At 51.3% G+C, this 19,005-nt stretch overlaps 1 protein-coding gene across 2 annotated transcripts in view; it reads right to left on the bottom strand.

Annotated features, from left to right (window-relative positions):
- RIPOR3 (RIPOR family member 3) overlaps positions 1-19,005 on the bottom strand; it is a 40,234-nt gene that overhangs the window by 12,222 nt on the left and 9,007 nt on the right. Inside the window, exons 2-11 of one of the 2 annotated variants that reach the window (XM_064391152.1) lie at positions 9,731-9,858; positions 6,583-6,729; positions 4,302-4,380; positions 3,896-3,919; positions 3,710-3,763; positions 2,884-3,033; positions 2,353-2,416; positions 1,935-1,978; positions 1,230-1,355; positions 89-234 (exon numbers count right to left, since the gene is read on the bottom strand). In XM_064391152.1, coding sequence (XP_064247222.1) covers positions 89-234; positions 1,230-1,355; positions 1,935-1,978; positions 2,353-2,416; positions 2,884-3,033; positions 3,710-3,763; positions 3,896-3,919; positions 4,302-4,380; positions 6,583-6,729; positions 9,731-9,831 — 935 coding nt within the window. In that variant the 5' untranslated portion in view covers positions 9,832-9,858. Of the gene's footprint in view, positions 1-88; positions 235-1,229; positions 1,356-1,934; positions 1,979-2,352; positions 2,417-2,883; positions 3,034-3,709; positions 3,764-3,895; positions 3,920-4,301; positions 4,381-6,582; positions 6,730-9,730; positions 9,873-19,005 lie in introns of those variants that run through there. The other variant, XM_064391153.1, reaches the window with a different exon arrangement.

Below are 19,005 nucleotides of genomic sequence, written 5' to 3'. Positions count from 1 at the left end.
CAGCAAGGGGACAGCAAGGGGACAGGGTGCTGAGTGCAGCTCGGGGACACCCCGGGGCCCTGCCCTGCTCCCAGCTGAGGGTACTCACTTCCACAGGACCTCCAGGCGCAGCTTGATGGTGCCCAGCTCGGTGATGTCCACCACGATGGCCTGGGGCTTGGGGCTGAAGAAGCTGATGCTGTCACACGTCACCACCCCCACCGGGACAGTGGCCAGGCCTCGCAGCTCTGTCACCTGCAGGGACACAGACACAGCAGCTCCAGCTCAGCAGGCACTCCCAAATCACCTGGGAGAGAGCAGCCCAGCAGTCAGACCTGCTCTGGGCCACAGCAAACCCAACCTGCTCAGCTCTGCACCACCAAGGCTGAGAGCCACTGTCCCCACAAGGGACACTGACACAGGGGAGGGTGCAGGAGCTGGGGACACACAGCTGTGCAGCTTTGCTGGGCTTAAACCTGCTCCTTTCATCACGGAGCACTAAGTGGGAAGGGCAGGAGGTGAGGAGGACATTTGCCAGTGACTTTCATCAGCTGACACAGAGTAAACTGTCACTGTCACACAAAGTGAGAGGAGTTTTTACAACGATTATGGCAAACCAGGGATCTGAATTAGCTTCTCACCTGCTCCTCACTGTGCAGGGAAGGTAAAAAACCCTTCATGAGCCCATTTCCCAAGCAAGGGGCCAGAGTCAGTGTCCTGTGTGACCCAGAGCTGCTGCCAGGCAGGGCAGCCCTGCAGGAGCTGCTTTTTCAGCCTGCCAGAGCCCCCAGGCTGCCCTGGCACAGCTCCCAGCAGGACAGAGCCCAGCACAGCCTGAGTGCTGCCCCCCTGCCAGGACCACAGCTGGGTTTCCACACGGGGATTTCTCTGCTCAAGCAGCACTGCAGACACCCAGCATCCACAGGGGGGATAAAAACAGCATCTACATGCACATCTGTGTCTGCACATCCAGGCTGCACCCTGAAAGCTCACAGATATTGATCTAGGAGTTCTTTAAAAACCCTAAACACAACCACACACCCCAGAGCATGGCAAATCAGATGGGCCAATACAGGTACTAGTGCCAAAGGAAAATCAGAAGTTGTGGCCCTTCCCTAGGCAGGGCATGGGTTAACTGCCATTTTTTACACAGCCAGAAAAATAAAATGATCTAAGAATTTTGGTAGCCCAAGAGGGAAGTAGCAGACCTGTTAACCCACTGCTTCCAATCCAACCATTATACACCACACCTTGATTTCAAACTTCTCGTGCAGATTGGGTATAAAAATCTTTTCTTCCTCATCCCAGGTTTGGCTGTCATCAGTCTCAATTTTGCCTCTCAGCCTCCATTTTTGGCGCCCCAGTCGCACGAACACCTGCAGAGCACAGAGGCAAGAGGGTGTTGGGCCAGCAGCCCCAGACCATCCCCTCAGCCACAGAACAAAGCCATTCCCCTGGCCACCAGACCCTGGAGAGGGCAGAAAATGGAGACAGGAAAGGGGGAGCAGCTTTTAACCCCTGAAAAGCACCCAAAGGCACTGGGGAAGAGCCCAGAGACACTGCCCTGCAGCTGGGGTGCTGCTGAGGCACTGAATTCCCTGCTGGAATTCCCTGGGAAAGGTGAGATGGGAGACACTGGCTGCATTCACATCGTGCCAAGGGCACGCCTCCAGGAAACAGGCAGCCCCTGCTGTTTGATTCCAGGCAGCTCTGAAGGCCAGGCCTGGCAGCTGGGTGTGCCAGGCGATCTCTGGCATCATTCAGACCCTGCCATGACACCCAGACCACGTCCAGTCCCCCGTGCCCCTGCCCAGCCTGCCAGGGCACAGGGAGTGTGCCAACGCTCTCCTGACAGCAGAGCCTGGCGTGCCACAGCCTGCCCTCCTCCCACAGCTCCCACCCTGACCCCACTGCACTCCCAGCAGGGAAAAGGACACTGAAGTTGCATACTGCACCTCATACTGGTCTCCTGGGCAGAGACGAGCAAATCCCACCAGCCCTGGAAGAGAAGGAAACTCCCAATGTTTGCAGAGCTTCACAAAGCCCCCAAAACCTCAGCCTGCAATAAACCCAGTGACCTCTGGGGAACATCCCTCTTGTGCAGAAGCTGCAGCACCAGCACACTCTGAAAAGGACAGCATTTAACTGAGCTGGGAAAGAAAGCTGGTCAGCTTTGAATTGGAGTCTAGGATACCATGGCAGCTCTGTTTTATGGCACTGGGACAAATCCAGAATTCTATCCAAGGTCTCTCTGAGCAGCTGGACTCTCAGTGGGTCAGACTGCCACCCAGAAATCCCAAAGCAAGGAACCAGTGAGATCCCAAATCAGTGAACTCCCAAATCAGTGAAGGAGGGAAGGAGAAAGGAGCCTACCTTTCATCTTCACGTGGAACTCTCCCAGGTGCACCTCCAGAGCCCCCTCTATGAAGCACATGTCCTGGAAGAAAGGCTGCCATCACCAGCACTGCACAGCAGCTGCCTCCCCACACATGCTGTTTCTTTTAAAGGACTTCATTTCCCTCATGTTTTTTCAAAGGACACACAAACATTTTCACCAGTAAAGGCAGATAAAAGCAAAGTGAATGATTCTGTACAACAGAAAATCTTCCACAGAAGAGTGGAACTCCTTGACTCATCACTGTCAGTTACCCTCCATTACAAGTTTTGTAAGAACAGCACAGCTTATTCCTTTAATTCTCATCCCACACTTCCAGTGGAAGTCACAAGAGACCCAAGCACCAGCACCAAGGTTCTTCATGCCATGCACGGGGCATTTCCCACGCCATGCACAGTGTGTTTCATTCCCACACGTTGGGTTTTTAACCCACACCGTGAACAAAAGCCAGCAGCAGCTCCCAGGGGAGGAGCAGGCAGGTCCTGGTACCAGTGTGAAGGCTCTCCTACCTCTGTGCACTCCTGGACGTTCTTGTAGAGCTCCACCAGGCTCTCCCTGGAGGCTTTGGTGGCAGGGGACAGGGAGAAGGCTTGTTTCATGTTGCTGGCCCCGTCGCGCAGCCTGCACTGGATGCAGTAAGCCTCATAGAGCTCTTCTACCTTTGGAACGTGGGAAAGAAGGCACTGGAGTTACCTGGCGTGGTTCAGGAGGTTTGGAAAGGAACATCACCAGTGTTTCCTGGCAGAAAACCCAACAGCCAGCCCAGATCGCTCTGGCAGGGCTCTGCAGGATCTGCAGCTCCTGCACTCTGCAGTTTGCTCCTCGACAGCCCCTGCTCTTTCCAGGAGCACAACCAGCTCTGCTGTTTCCAGAGCAGAGGACAAGAAGTAGAACACCACCTTGCCCACAAAAACCCCAGAGCAGGAAGCCAGCTCCCCGAGGACAGCCTGAAACCCCTGCAGTGCTGGCTGTGCCAAGGAGAGGCTCAGCCCCTGGGAGCCCTGGCTGGCAGCAGGCACAGAACTGCCCCGTGGCCCTTGGGAAGGGGGGAGAGCACCACAGCCTTCCCAGAGCAGCATTTTCTGAATAAACTGGCACAAAATGCACTCTGGTTTCACAGGAAAACTCAGGTTGGGCCGTGCCAACATTCAGCCTGAATAGAGCCATTCAGGAAAAGAAATAAATAAAAATCCCCTCCTCTGTAAAAAGAGTGGCTGCAGCTTTCAGCAAGTCCCAGCACTCTCCCCTTCAGATGAACATGATCAGAGTGATTTCCAGGTGGATGGATCCCTTGCAAAGCAGTGGGAGCCCCAGGTACACTGTGCAAACCCTTACCTTGCTGATGTGAAACTCCAATTTCCTGATGTATCTCTCCACTGAGCGGATTTGCTTTCCAGGAGGGCAGAGAGAGAGAAAGGGATGTAAGGAACTATTTCCCAAATGAGACATTGGGTAACCCAGCAGACAGAAAACCAGGCATTTTCTACTCACAGCATTGCAGCCCATCCCCAACTGCCTTACCTTATCCAGGTCGTAGTAGAAAGCCTGAAAGAGAAATGGCACAGGCTGAGGAGGAGAGCACCCGGGTTGGCACCACCAAGGAGACCCTCACAGGTGCTGCAAGACCCACTAGGAGCACCCCAATTCACACTCAGTTAGCATTACAAACACTGATCAGTGGGCAGACTCCAGGAGATGCAGCCCAGTAAAGGAACAGGACCCAAAGGGCACTGCTGGTATTGGAAATGAGACGTTTCAAGGTAAATTCTCACATCTGGGACTGCCTTGCTTGGGACATTTCTGCTCGTGCTGCTTTGCTGGATCCCACCCCAGGGTTCTAACTGGACAGCCCCTGGGAGTCCCGGGTGGGGGAAGGCACCTGCTCCTGTGATTTTTATTTCAGTATTTAACACTGAAACCGCCTTACCAATCTAGAGTTCCTCTTCGTGTCTTTGTGCCGCCCAGAGAGGTAATCCAGCTCAGCCTGGTGTGCTTCCAGGTATTCACTGGAGGGAGAGGAACCCATGTTAGACCCTGGGGCATCATCAGAGATTCCCTGGGGAGGTGCTCCAGCAGAACCCCACAGGCCATGGGGAGGAGAATATCAAGTTCTAACCCACTCAAATCACAGATCTGCCTCTCAGGGTTCTCTGACTGCTCCCAGCTGGCCCTTTCCTGTGAGGCAGCAGAAAGGCTCATCTGCTCAGTGCCTGAGGAGGAGGAGGAGGCCACAACCAGCCCCAGCTCAGGGAGGCAGAGCCTCCCCACAGAGCCCTGCACGCCAAGCCCAGCTCACAAACCCTGCCCAGGTGAGGGGCAGATGCTGCCCAGGGCTTCAGCAAACACAGCTGAAGGCTGTGCCGAGGCAATTCTTCATCCTTTTTCCAGGATGAGGTCTGTTTTGCAAGGTGTGAAGCACTGGGTGCCAGCTGGCTCCTCCAGAGCTGCTTGCATGCACGGGCTGTGCCTTTGGGCTTTCCACAGGGCCTGAAGCCTTCTCAGCTGGGACTGCTCCAGCTCTGCTTTTAACACACTGCAGACTTAGGTAACTTTTTCCTCCAGTGTTTAAAAGGCACCAGAATCACCTGGTAAACACTACATTCTTAGCCACAGTCTCCAAGCAGTGAAAATAACTTCATTTTAGACAGCTACACTTCCTCACACTCGCTTTGATGCATTTCATCTTCCTGCTGTTCCAAAAGCAGCTCCCCCAAGACATCCCATGTCTCCAGCACTCAGCTGGGGCTCCAACACCTGCCCAGGAGCAGCCCAGGGCAGCAGCAGCCAAGGCTGGAGGCAGAAAAGCATGCACTCACCTTTCAGAAAAGCTTCATCGCTTTTAGCTTTAAGGCTGTTAAAATTATCAGCTTGATGGAATGGCAGCCAGATGGTTAACAGAATAAAGAGGTATTTTCTACAGCTATAAAGAAACAGGCACGTAAAATATGTTCTGCACTGAGAGCTCAAGTCACTCCAGCACCGAGTGGACTTAGTCTGCATTTACTTAAAATTTGGCCTCTGCCTTGCTATTTGATACAGCTGCTTTCTGTAGGTTGCTCAGTCAATTAGGCACCACTCACTGCTGGCAGGAGGCTGAGCATGTGGCACTCAGGCAAAACTGGGAACAAATTCTGACCCACTTTATAGTTTCTCCTCCCTAAGCTCAGATAAATTCTCAGCTCTGCAAAAACATTTGGTTTCCTTGTTTCTTTTAAATCTAAATCCTCTAGTAAGACATTGGTGGATATTTTTAGGGCGAAGACTTCATAGTGTTTTATTGGACTAAAAACGTGACACATCTGACTTTATGAAGTGTTTCTCCAGTGCATTTGATGTCCTATGCTTAAGGAGACAAACCATGACCAAAATGAGGACAGTGGCAAAATGTGGGGGACAGCAGGAACCCACTGCAGGAGCTGTCAGGAGGGTGCCAGCACAGAGAGCTCCAGGGCTCACAAATCCAGGGAACACAGAGAGCTCCAGGGCTCACAAATCCAGGGAAAGGGATTTTATCTTCTGAGAGCAGCTGCAGGCTGTAAATGAAGTTCCTGTGATAACAGCCCCAGAACATTCTGGGGAATCAAAAAGCTGAAGTTTTCAGGTGAACCTGCTTGGACCTTTGCCTCACAAGGCACCCAGAGATCACAGAGTGATTTTGCACTTCTGAGTTTAATTCTATTAGGAGAAGGAGAAAGAAAATAAAGAAAAAAAACCCCAGAAGACCCCTCCTAGAACAGCTGACTCTGTAATTAGTTCAGTAATTAGCACAAGGAGAACTGAAGTGCTCGATGAGCCAGGCTCCCCCCTCTGCCTTTGCAGGGCACTCACTTCCAGGCTGGGTTTTAAGTCAGCTTTTTGAGCAAGGCAAACACAGAATTCCCTCTCTTCCAGGCTGGGTTTTAAGTCAGCTTTTTGAGCAAGGCGAACACAGAATTCCCTCTCCAGAAGCTCTGTGCCAGTCTCTCCCAGGTCTGGCTGTGCCGTGCCCACCGTGCCAGCCTCAGCTGCTGCCAGGAGATGGGCAGTGCCACTGCCACTGTTCAGCCAGGAGCTGCCAAACCAGAGCCCTGCAACTGAGAGGGGGTGAAATGCATTTCCCAGGGCTCAGCACAGTGCCCAGGGATGCCAGAGGGACACAGAGCACAGTGCCACACACACCTCAGCAGCACGACGGGGAGGGCAAATCACAATATTGAAAAGGTCCTTACTTAAGTCCTTTCTTCAAAGCTTCAAAAATTTTCTTCACCTGCAGTGGCTTTGGATCCCAGATGAGTGCCCCCTTCTGCAGGGAATTGTAGGCCTTGGGGGGCTTCAGTGACACCCTGGACCTCACTGAGCTCCTGCTGAGGGACTTGCTGCGGGAAGAGAAGGAAACTCAGGAAAGGTGCAAAGGGAGCCCAGGGATGCCCGAGGCACATCAGGGCACAGTTCCACCATCCCAAACGCACCCACTCCAAATCCCCACGTTCTTGGGCACCTGGCAGTGCTGGCTCTGTGTGCCAGCAGGGCAGGGCAGGGCTGTCCCCTCTGGGTGACCCCCAGAGCCACCCGGGAGCCCTGCTGACCCCCTGCAAGCCAGACAACCAACTGTGGCTGCCCAAGGCCCCAGGGCAAAGCTCCCCTACAGAGCCCTCAGGAGCTGCTGTTTCTGCCCCCTCCATCCATTTAAACCATGGCTCAGAGCATTGCTCAGTTTCCAAAAGCCAGGTCCAGACTGCACGCAAAATATAGTTATCAAGGTTTTTTTTCAGCATCTAACACCTCATCTAATTACTTTTAAAAGCAACTGCAAAGTCAAAATTAAATGTTGTTTCTACCAGAAGTCCCCCACTTTTTTATTAGCAATTTTTTTGCCACCCTAAGGAGTTAGAACACCCTGAAACATCAGTTAGAAACACCTTCAAAGCAGAAAATGAGCTCTCTGCAAATAATTCCTGCCTGACTTCCCTCTCTCCAAAGCCTCCCCTAAGTGCTGGCTATTTTTACATAGGTTTGTTAATAACCCCTCTAAGTAAAGCCTCTGAAATAACATTACCTGCAGAAGTTTCCCATCTCCCAGAGCAAGCCAGAGCCGTCAGTTGCTCTCTGAAAAGCTTTCTACCTTCTCTACCATTTCCACCCTAAATTCTACTCACCTGGAGGAATTATGAGCTCCATCAGGCTCAACAGTTCCCCCCTGGCTGCTTTCAGTTCCAGGTTTAGCTGAGGCCTGAGGAGATTTCTGTGCTGGTGATTCAAGCCAGGCCCAGCACACCTGAGAGCTGTCCTGTTAGAGAGTACCTCCTTTAATTATCCTTGTCCTAAATTCCCACTTAACTGCAGTTTTTAACAGCTGTTCTGCAAAAGATCTGATAAACTGGGGGTTGCCAAACATTGATGGATACTTAATTTCTTCTGATTATCTTGTTTTTTTATGATGCTTTAATTAACCAAACCATTTGGAGCTCAGGCTCCCCACAACAAGGAACATAAGTGTTAAATTAGAACCTGACATTAATATCACTTTACTGTGATAATGTATCTTTGGGAATTCCATGCAAAGTGAGAGTTTCAAAGGAATAACACTGGAAGGGGCAGTCTGACCAATAAGGGCAGTTGAAAGAGTCTTCTAGAATGCTCATTGCTTAAAATTCTTTCATGCTAAGAAGAAATAGCATCTAATTCCAAGCTCTAGAGTACTCTAATTAGCAAGACATCAAATAGAAGAGACAGGATGATTTTGTTTTGAAATTAAAACCCCAAATACTCCTGGGTTTTGTTTCATTGTGGAATTTACCTTCAGGTTTTTGGAGAGCAGACCCTAAATCCTGGAGGTGACTTCCCTTTTACAGCACCTCAGTCGTGCACACAGGAGCTGGGATTTCCCACTCTCTGCAGCCCATCTGAGCACTGCTGTTAATCCCATTTCCATGCATTTCACACTAAAGTGCAGGAGCTGACATGGCCTGCAGGGCCAGTAGCTAAAAGCTGGATGTTCTCATGCTGCTTTCCCTTGTGAACCTGGTCATTTCAGGATCAGATTTCCCACTTTCCAGATAACAGTAATAACATTTACTTCCTGTGGAGACCCTGGTGGGGGAATACAAAATCGTGTCTGACTGAGAGACCCAAGGGGAAGTTGCTGAAGAAAAGCAAAAGTATATGTAGCATGTGGAGAAGAATGTCCATGTGGGTCTGATTTGTGTCTCGTCTTGGGCAGACCTTGCACAGGGCCCCTGCGAGCTCCTGCTGAGCTTTGCAGCAGTGCCTGGGGGAGAGACAAGTCAGGAAAGGGTGATTCAAAACCTTCTGCTCTGTGCCAGGGCAGGCTCTCATGCTCACTGGGCTGTGACTGAGGTCTAGGACAGAAATCTTCCCCACTGCAGTGATTCCTGAACAGCGCTGTGTCTCAACACTCAAATAATGAAAAACAACATCCTAGAAGGGCACAAAGAGAGGCACTTGGTCAGGAAAGCTTTGCAGCTAGGACAGCCCTAAGGATTGTGTGAATTATTGTGTCTGCAGCGCTGGGACCCTGCTGGCTGTGCCTGCTGGAGGAGCAGCTGCTCAGCACTGCTCCTGTAGGTCCTTTCCTGCAGGACTGCAGCTCCAGCCTGTCTGCACCATCCTCGGACAGAGCCTGTCTGCACGGTCTGACAGAGCTTTATTCTATACAGTCTGACAGCTTTCCTATACAGTCTGACAGAGATTTTCTATACAGTCTGACAGAGATTTTCTGTACAGAGCTTTATTCTATACAGTCTGACAGAGCTTTTCTATACAATCTGACAGTTTTTCTATACAGTCTGACAAAGCTTTTCCATACAGTCTGACAGAGCCTTTCTATACAGTCTGAGAGCTTTTCTGTACAGTCTGACAGAGCTTTTCTATAGTCTGACAGAGATTTTCCATACTGTCTGACAGAGATTTCCATACAGTCTGAGAGATTTTCCATACAGTCTGACAGAGCCTTTCTATACAGTCTGAGAGCTTTCCTGTACAGTCTGACAGAGCTTTCCTGTACAGTCTGTTATACAATCTAACAGAGTTAGATTTCTAACTCTTTTCTATACAATCTGACAGAGCTTTTCCATACAGCCTGTTTTTCTATACAGTCTGACAGTTTTTCTGTACACTCTGACAGTTTTCCTGTACAGCCTGTCAGAGTTTTTCTACACAGAGTGCTGTGCCAAAGTAGCATTGTGTTTTTCCTTTCTCTGATGTTCAGAGAATGTGAATCCCAGAGGTCCTTGGGAGGAACTGTGCCTTGCTTGTGAAGGGAAGCGTGGCAGCAGCTCCCGGGCAGCAGCAGCGCCCCGTGCCCGGGGGCAGTGCCAGCCTGCTGCCCAGGAGCAGGCTCTGCTGCTCTTCACTCACCCCAGCCTCCTGCTCTGCACGGTGCTGAACCCGGTGAAGGAGCAGCTCCTGCTGATGCCACCGCCGTCCCCAGGGGACACAAAGGTGAGCTTCACCGACATGGCTCCCCTCAGCGCGTCTGCTGCCTCCTGCAAGGGAGCACAGGCACAGATGAGGCCAGGCCTGCCCTTCTCGTGCTGCTGCGAGCCGTGGGCTGCGGGGAAGTGGAGAGTCAAAACAACACACAGCAGAGTCAATTGGAAAAAAAGCCTTGTCTGCAATTCGCGTTTCCTGTGTTGCCATCCACGGTGCAATTCATAAAGGATTGAACAGTCTAAAATGAAATCTCTCATGCCCTCTTCAATTTCTGATTGATTTTACAAACTCACTGTGCAAAAGCCAGAATAGCCTCAATGCAGAGGCTCTCTACATTTCTGACTTTTAAAAAACCCTGTAATTGTCCCAGTGCTTCAGGAGAGGGGGCCAACCTGTGCATTTCCAAAGCAGGGTGGATGCCAGAACAATACTTAACTCCAGACTCAGCTGGGTCCCAAAAGCAGCTCCCTGCCTCTGTGCAGAGCCACACTGCACTCATGCTAGGATTGGCTGTGTGCTGCTTAAGCCCAAGGCAGAAGTCTGGTTTCTACAGTAAATTTCAGGTTCATGCTCCTCCTCTGGCAGGGTTTCTCTTGGATTGCTCTCTTGTTTTCCATCAGTCAAACTCTTTTGCTTTGTGGAGAACTGTGTTCTCTGCCATATGTCTACAGAATCCAAGTCCCAATATAAGTAACAGACACATCCTTCAAAGCAGCTGTAGAAAATCACCCAGACAGTTCATATACAGAAAAATTCCCTTCCTTTCCCCCTCAAGCTGGTGTAATGTAAACACCACAAGTGAGTAAATCTGGGTATAACAAAAAGCTGGAGGATGTCTTTGGAGGGAGAAGTACAAGCTCCAGGAGGGAGCTCTGCAGGCTCCATGCAGAGGTGTGTCCCCATCACAGAATGCTCTGGGGAGCACCCTGAGTCCATCAGTGGGTGCTGGGAGCAGCTCTGCACCGAGCCTTGTGATGCCAGGAGCCCTGGAGCTGCACCAGCCCAGAGGGGTCAGAGCAAGGCTCCTTCCTGGCCCTGCACCCACGTGGAGAGCAAACTCCTCCTGCCTGTCAGGGCTGCCTGCAAAGAGCAGCTCAGCACATCCCAGGGCTTTGAGAGTGCTTTGCTAATTCTGGGCCAGGGGATTGGTGCCAGTGACCAGGCTTTGGGGACCATCACCCACAGCAGGAACAAAAGCTGTCCTGCACTTCCAGGAGCAGAGATCCTGCCTCTTCAGAGAAGCCTCTCATCTTTCCTGGGCTGGGTTTAAACTCCCATCTCCTTGCCTGTTCTGTGGGCTGTGCCAGGCTCAGGAAAACACCTGGGAAAAGCAGGCAGAACCCTGCAGAGCAAGATGTGACAGTGACAGCAGAGCCAGCAGACACCTGCTTAGCAAGCAGAGAGGGGCCAGGCCAGAGGAGCACAGTCCAGGGGACTCCAGAGCCTCAGGAGGATCCTCAGAAATCTCACACAAAATTCAGGTGCCTCTCCCCCAGCCTTAATCAAACCATACAGCAATTAATTGTCTTGCTTTGCAAAGGTCCCCCTCAGCACCCTTCATCAGAGCTCGGACTTGCATCATATCACTGCTGAAGTTTCAAAATAATTTCCATCCTTCCCTCTGGATTTCAGATGTTTGTAAGTCTGTGAACTGTCACCCCATCAAAAGGATCATTAGCCTGAAGAAAGCATGCAACTTACTGAAAAATGTAATTGCATAACAAGCTGTTAAAGGAAGAAATGAAAGGAATAGCCTTGTGGTTATTGACCACATCCCTCATCAAGGCTCAGCCAGATTCCCAGGATCTATTTCTCAGCTCTTTAACCTGGGAAACTCAGTTCATGGGTATAAGGGAGGAGGAAAGAGCAGCTGCTCTAAAGCCTGCCTGACATGACTCTGAAAGCCTTTGGAGCACTCAGATATGGAGCAAGGCAGACCCTTGGCAGGGAACAGAAAGGGGAAAATGATGAGAAGACTCCTGAGGTAAAATCTGTGGCACTGAGCTCTCGATGTGAAGGACTCTGTGGGAAATGTACAGATCCCCAAAACTCTGAAATTTCCCAGATTGCCTGGACCTGACCACGTGTGTTTGTAAATCCAGGGTAATTCTGGATTTCCAGGAGATGCACTGCTGCAATTCAATAGAAGCCAGAGATGCCTTGGCCCTCACATGGGCATGGCCAAAATCCTGTCAGCCCCTCTGGGGTCATTTGCCCAAAGCTCAGCCCCAGGCACTGCCCCTGCCCCTGCCACTGTCCTGCTCCAGTGCACTGCCCCTCTCAAAACATCCTCCAGCTCCCTGGGAATGAAGAGAATTTAAATGAAGCTCCATTCAGGGGGTGATTGCTTCAAAATAATGCCAACAAAGTCAGTGCCTCTCAATACACCCCTGCACATGGGTTTTTGTGGTGACCCAGAAATCTTATGGCTCGTTTCACACTCCTGAGCAGAGGACCATAAGCTGGATGTCAATAAAACATTTTATTTGTAAGAAAGACTTATAAATGCAGTTGTTTAAACAGAGGGTTTGCTAGCTGGAGTGTCTGTATAAAAGTGCTGAGCTACACAAGTGCCCCTGAGGAAAAGCATCTGGACCCATCTCAAACTCTACCCTCCCTTTAGGGGAGAAATAAATCAGATAAAGACCCTCAGCTCAAACCTGCCTCCCAACCTGAAACCTCTGCCGTGCAGGCCAGAGTGTCCAAAGCCCAGAAAACCAGGATTATGCCCCAGGAGCAGAGGAACTTCCTCCTTCCACTCTTGCCCAAGAGTGGGAAGGTGAGCACAGCAGTGAGCCAGGGCTGCACAGAAACTGCAGGGCAGGATAAAGGAGTTTAGTGCCAGGGCAGCTGGAGCCCCGAGCTGCTGGAAGAGCCACGGGGTCTGGAGAAGGCTTTGCAAAGCTGCTGAGCCCTGGGCACAGCTGCCAGGGACTCTGGATGGGGTGCTCTAACTCATGGGGTTTGTGCAATTCAGGGCTCAGAAATGGACCTACAGTCAAACCAGAATTTTTTCAGATGAAATGGGTAGCTTTGTGTGGCCCTGTCTCCGTGCTCTGTTTCCAGGACAGATTTTGGTGTGCCCAAGTGTGCAGGCAGGCTGGGGCTGCCCTGGCAGCCAGGACACACCAACTGCCCCCTCTGCTCCTCTCTCTGAAGCTCAGGGTGCTCCTCGAGCCAAATGACCTTCCCCTCCCATAAACAAAATCATGGTGTCTGTTTGTGTTTATGGCTAAGCTTTTCCAGCCCTGCTCACGTCTTTAATTGTTTCTGGGCACAATGGTTTCAACAATTTTGTGAGGAAAATATGACTCAGAGACTTGCAAAACGTTTCTGCTGGTGTTTTGTGCTTTAAACGAGTGGCCATGATTTTGTGCTGGCCTCTCAGAGAGGCCCACTGGGTGAATCCCTGCCAGAGGAAGGAGTTCGTGTTTCCCTGCAGTTTGTGATGCTCCAGCTGGGCGCGGGCAGTGGGCAGGAGACACTTTCTCCTGGCTGTGTTTCTGCACAAGCTGCTCCAGCTGCTGCCTGCTGGGCTCCTGGTGGGCCCTGGCAGCCTGGGCAGGCTCAGACCTCACCAGTGGGCAGCCCTGCTCCTCACTGGCACCACTGAAGCCAGGCTGAGATCAAATTATTGTCACTGTGGAAATGACACAGGAACTGCCAGCCATCAGCTGCTCATGACTTTGTGCCCGAGGCTCCCCTTTGAGGCTGGTTTGTGATCAGGACAATCTGCCTTCCCCTGCCTGGTCAGACCTTCTCCTTCTGCCTTTAGACCCTTGTTATTTTTGTACATAATTGCATTTGTAAATATTGCACTCGCTTTGCTTGGAAGGACAAGAGAGTAATTTTATCTTCGAGCTGTGGGAACCAAAGAGAGTTCATTTCATTTTGTACTATCACAACATCATACTTGATTCAGTATCTGGGAAACCCAACAGTGTACTGGAGGGATGGAGCCTTCCTGCTGAAACTGGGCTTAGATTTGTGCCTGTCAGGAGACTCCCCATGCACAGCACAGCACATAAGTTTGTTGCAGAGTTGCCACCTGGAATTTACATCTTTTACAGCGTGGTTTTATAAAATTCCCTTCATGGCAGCCAAACAAAGGTGACACTGGGCTGTGCTGGGTCTGCAGCACCTCTGCTGAAACCAGAGCCAAAGCCAGCAGTGATTCAGTACAGGAGCACTTAGGGCCTTCAGAGACCTTCCCTGGACTTTAGGGATGAGCTGTAATTACAACTAATAATTTTCAAAAAAAAGTCAATCAAAGCTGCTAGGTTTCCATTCTGCCTCCCTGAATTTATTACAAATCCTAACAGAATAACAGCTTTGCTGCTGGATTGCATCAGGATCAGGCTTTTAGCTGAAAGAAATATCATATACTGCAAGCACTTCATGGGTGAAAAGACAACCCTAGCATAATTACACAAAAAGCTTCAGCTTTAAGACTGGTTTTACAAGCTGAGCTACGTTTGCCTACATCACATTGATGAAATCACAATTCCTTTTCTTCTTGCTTGTTTCCAACCACAGGGACAGGATTTAACTGCCCCTTTGGGGGCTGCTGGGAGGGTATCACAGCTGACAATGGCATTTGTCTTTTGTGATTCTGATAAAGAAAAGTCAGATTGCCACCCTGGAGTGCAGCCCTGCCAGAGGATGGATGGGATGGGATGGGATGGGATGGGATGGGATGGGATGGGATGGGATGGGATGGGATGGGATGGGATGGGATGGGATGGGATGGGATGGGATGGGATGGATGGGATCAATGGGATGGGATGGGATGGGATGGGATGGGATGGGATGGGATGGGATGGGATGGGATGGGATGGGATGGGATGGGATCACTGGGATGGGATGGGATGGGATGGGATGGGATGGGATGGGATGGGATGGGATGGGATCACTGGGATGGGATGGGATGGGATCACTGGGATGGGATGGGATGGGATGGGATGGGATGGGATGGGATGGGATGGGATGGATGGGATGGATGGGATGGGATGGGATGGGATGGGATGGGATGGGATGGGATGGGATGGGATGGATGGGATGGGATGGGATCAATGGGATGGGATGGGATGGGATGGGATGGGATGGGATGGGATGGGATGGGATGGGATGGGATGGGATGGGATGGGATGGGGCCTGGGTGAGGCAGCACTGGAGTGACCCTCTGGGCAAGCCTGGGGCTGAATCCCCTGGGAAAATAGAGCCTGAGTTCCATGTCTGCTCTCCAGCATTCCTCAGGAAAGCCATTGACCTCAGGAGCAATGTCTGCTGTGCTACATAAACATTCCAAATTTATCACTCAGACCCCTTACGCTTCAAGTGGTTTTGTTCAGCTGTTTGACAAACATTCTATTTATACAGCTCTGGGCAGAACTGAGGAACATCATCTTGCAAAAGAAGAAAAGTAATTTCAATTAGGGAGACACACAGCGCCCTTGATCTCAGAACACATCTCAAAATGGGCATTTTAACCCAAACAGGGATCTGTTCTTCAGACAAATCCAGGCTGTGGCAAGAACTCCCAGCATCAGGATTCCCAGCAGAATGAGAGCAGGTCTGGTGCAATTCCTGCAGCAGGGATTGTGAGCTGGGGCTGTCCCTGCTGTGCAGCTGCTGTGAGCTCAGCTGCCCTCCACACAGGGGAGAGCCCTGCAGATACAGCCACGGGAGGTGTGTGCTTCACATGGAGCTCTATCTGCCCAAACAGACTGCTGGAAGGGGAGAGAAGGGACACCCACAGCTTCCACCCATTCACCAGGCATTTCTGCTGGGTTAAGATTGAGCAATATGAGCGATTCCATCACAGCTTTGCTCTGGATGGAAGCTTTTGCTGCCCTGTGTAGCTGCACGTGCTCCACAGAACCTCCTGGCCTGAGCCTGTGTAACTCAGATTATGAGATGGGCCCTTTACTCTGCACCAAACTCACATCTGCCAGGTCGTACTCTGAAAATGTCAAATGATTCAGGAATATAATCCCCACTCTCAGGTACTTCAGGCCCTTAAGAGCTACTTCAACTGATTTTTAATAAGAATTACATTCAGAGCTTGCATTGTTTAGAAAGACAGGGCTTCAGTGTGTGACTAGCTTTGGTACTTCTGCAAATTTTACCTGTGCAGATTCAGCTCTGGAACATGTATTTAAATACTGCACATCTGACATTCTTTCCTCCAGCCGTACTTAAGCCATTGAAAGCAAATCAGATAAACAGCTTTGATCCAAGTTATTGCTTTGCTCATGAGGCCCTCCCAAAGCTCCTTGCCAGCTTCTGGAAATGGCATTCTGGAGTCCAGGCTTCCCAGGCAGCAATAAATCTGGATATCACAGCAGTGCTCTCTGACAGCCTGTCCCGTGCTGGGGTCAGCTCTGGTGGCCCCATTTCTGGGGGCTTCTGTGAACACAGGACTCAGATTTCAAGTCCAGGGCGAGCTGCTTTCCAAGCCTGCACCCCAAATGTTCCTGTGTTTGCAATCACTCTCCATCTCAGCACGCAGCTCCAAGTCCTGCTCCCAGTGGCAGTGTGCACATCCAGAGGAAATTAATCAGCCATCTATTCCAGATTCCCAGCAGAATCCGGCAGCAGGAGCTGGCCTGACCCAGTTAATGACCTGGAAATTATTTTCCAAGGCGCGATGCCGTGGCCTCCCGGTGCCTCCCAGCAGCAGCAGAGCTGCCAGGGAGCCCTGGGGAGCCCAGCATGGCTCACCATGGGCTGTGCCCTCTCCCTGATGGAAATGTGGGAGTCCCAGCTGGCTGTGCACCCCCCTGTGGCCTTTTGGACCAGAAAAGCTGCAGTGAGTGCCCGTGGCCCAGCCCAGCCCCGCTCTGTACCCAGCTCCCCGGGCTGGGAGCCCTGTGCCTTCCCTGCTGGGGGCACAGCACAGCTCCCACACTCCCAGCTGATCCAGGAGCTGCCCTGGTGCCAGTTTCCAGCTTGCTGACACCCTCCAGGGCTGCGCTGGGGCTTCAGGGGGGTGGCAGCTGCCAGGCTGGTGCCCAGAGCTGCCAGACCTGCAGGGCCAGCTCAGCCTGCCTGCCAGGGCACTCCCAGCACCCAAACTGCAGCCTGGGGGAGCACAGGGAGCCAGGGCAGAGCAGTTCACAATGATGCACTGGCTCCTGTCTTTGGGACAAAGGAAACTGGCCTGGCACTGAATCCCAGCAGCTCTGGCCCTGAGAGACTCCTCCTCATCAGTGATGAGCCCAGGGACCATCCCTGTGCCACACAGACCACACAGAGCCCACTGTGCCTCACAGACCCCACTGTGCCTCTGCCACACAGACCCCACTGTCCCTGTGCCACACAGACCCCACTGTGCCACACAGACCCACTGTGCCACACAGACCCCACTGTGCCACACAGACCCCACTGTGCCTCACAGACCCCACTGTGCCTCTGCCACACAGACCCCACTGTGCCACACAGACCCCACTGTGCCTCACAGACCCCACTGTGCCACACAGACCCCACTGTGCCACACAGCCCCCACTGTCCCTGTGCCACACAGCCCCCACTGTCCCTGGTTTCCCAGCCCGTCCCTCAGTGTGTGCTGCAAACCCTCCTCAGGTGTGGTCCTGTCTCCAGCCACCCTTCCCATGCTGGAGCCATCTCCGGGTTAATGATGGCATAAGGAAGGTCCCTGATCTCAGCCTCAGGGCTGTGGGAAGTCCCAAGGCTCAGTTTCAAGGGCAGCACCACTTTGCACAGATAAATGCTTTGATTATACACTGGGAAGGGTGTTTAACCAAGTCAGATTACAAACCTCCAGCAGGAGCGAGGGCTGATGTCCAGCAGCGTGGGGATGTAATTTGTTATCTCCAAAAGCTGAATTCTGTGACTCACAGCAGCCTGGTGCTCCTGAGGTGGGACACACCCTGTGTCATTTACCTGTCTGGCCAGGAGAACTGTCCCTTTTCTAGGAATGGAACCATCCAGCCACTTCCCGTGGCAACCATGGTTTATTCCCATAAACGTCACCAAGATAATCTTGTGCCACAGAAATAAAGAAGGTAAGGATCAGTATCCCAAAGAACAGTGGAAAAAGAGGAAAAGTATATAAAATTTCATAGAAGAGAGAAATAGAAGGGACAAAATGTTTATGCTTTAAAGCCAAATATTTACTTGTGGAAAAACCCAAGAACTTTGAATGGTGTGGGTATATCTGTACTTTTCCCTTCACTTCTTCCCAGTTCCTAATACACATGCTCTGACATTCATGGCCCACATTTTTTACACTCTTATTTTCTGCTTTTATTTGGTTTGGGCTTGTTTTTAATGAGGTGAACTTTGCACAGCCCAGCTCTAGCTCCTATAAAATCTGTGTCTTAAATGGCCAGCTTTAGTGATTTTTCTGTGGAGAGAAAAGCCCCCATCCTAAGCACACAGCTGTACTTGGAACCAGATGTCTGAGCCCTTCCAAGTGAGCTAATGAGGGCAGCAGTGTGGGCAGGAAAACTGCCCAGCTCCTGCCTTTGGAATCATGGCAAGGGTGCTGCAGAGCCTGATGCTCCCACAAAGGGAAGGGGAGGAGGATGGGAATTCCTCCAGGGGGAAAAGGCTGCACTTGCCCCCCACAGCCCTGCTCACCCCAAACCCCTTCTGCCCCTCAGCCCCCCGAGGGAGCAGGATGCCCCAGGGGAGGGCTCTGCTCTGACCCCACTGAACCCATCCACAGCTCTGAGGGGACTCAGCTGCTCCTCTCAAGACTTCTGTAAAACATAAAGCAGACCAGTTCTTGAGGATCAGAGGCTGTGAAAACCATAACTCCTGATAGAAATCTGACTAAACAAGAGCATTTTTAAACTAACTCTGCCCAGCAGTGTGTTTTTGAAACAGACAGAGTCCCCTGCTGCTCGTTCAGAAGGAGATAAGATGTTCAGGACCATCACTCCCTGCCCAGCCTCGCTCCCTCAGAGCCACTGGGAGCACTGCCATCACTTCAGAGATGATCAACGAGACCTTGGAGGTCATGACTTGGCACTCAGGCTGGAAAAATACATAAGTGTGGCTTTTTTTTCTTTTTTAGAAAAGATGCATCAGATTCTCCCTCTGGTGCCCAGCTTAAGCTTCTTTAAACCATGATTCTTGATTTGGTTTTATGTGCTCTTCATCTGTCCTTTCCCTGCAGTGTGGAGCAGGTCCCTTGCACTGAGCACAGCAGCAAAAAGGAATCTTCTGCTGAA

This window comes from Passer domesticus, chromosome 16 (assembly GCF_036417665.1).
Source record: "Passer domesticus isolate bPasDom1 chromosome 16, bPasDom1.hap1, whole genome shotgun sequence".
Taxonomy (NCBI): Eukaryota; Metazoa; Chordata; class Aves; order Passeriformes; family Passeridae; genus Passer; species Passer domesticus.
This window is presented reverse-complemented; position numbering and strand designations above follow the sequence as displayed.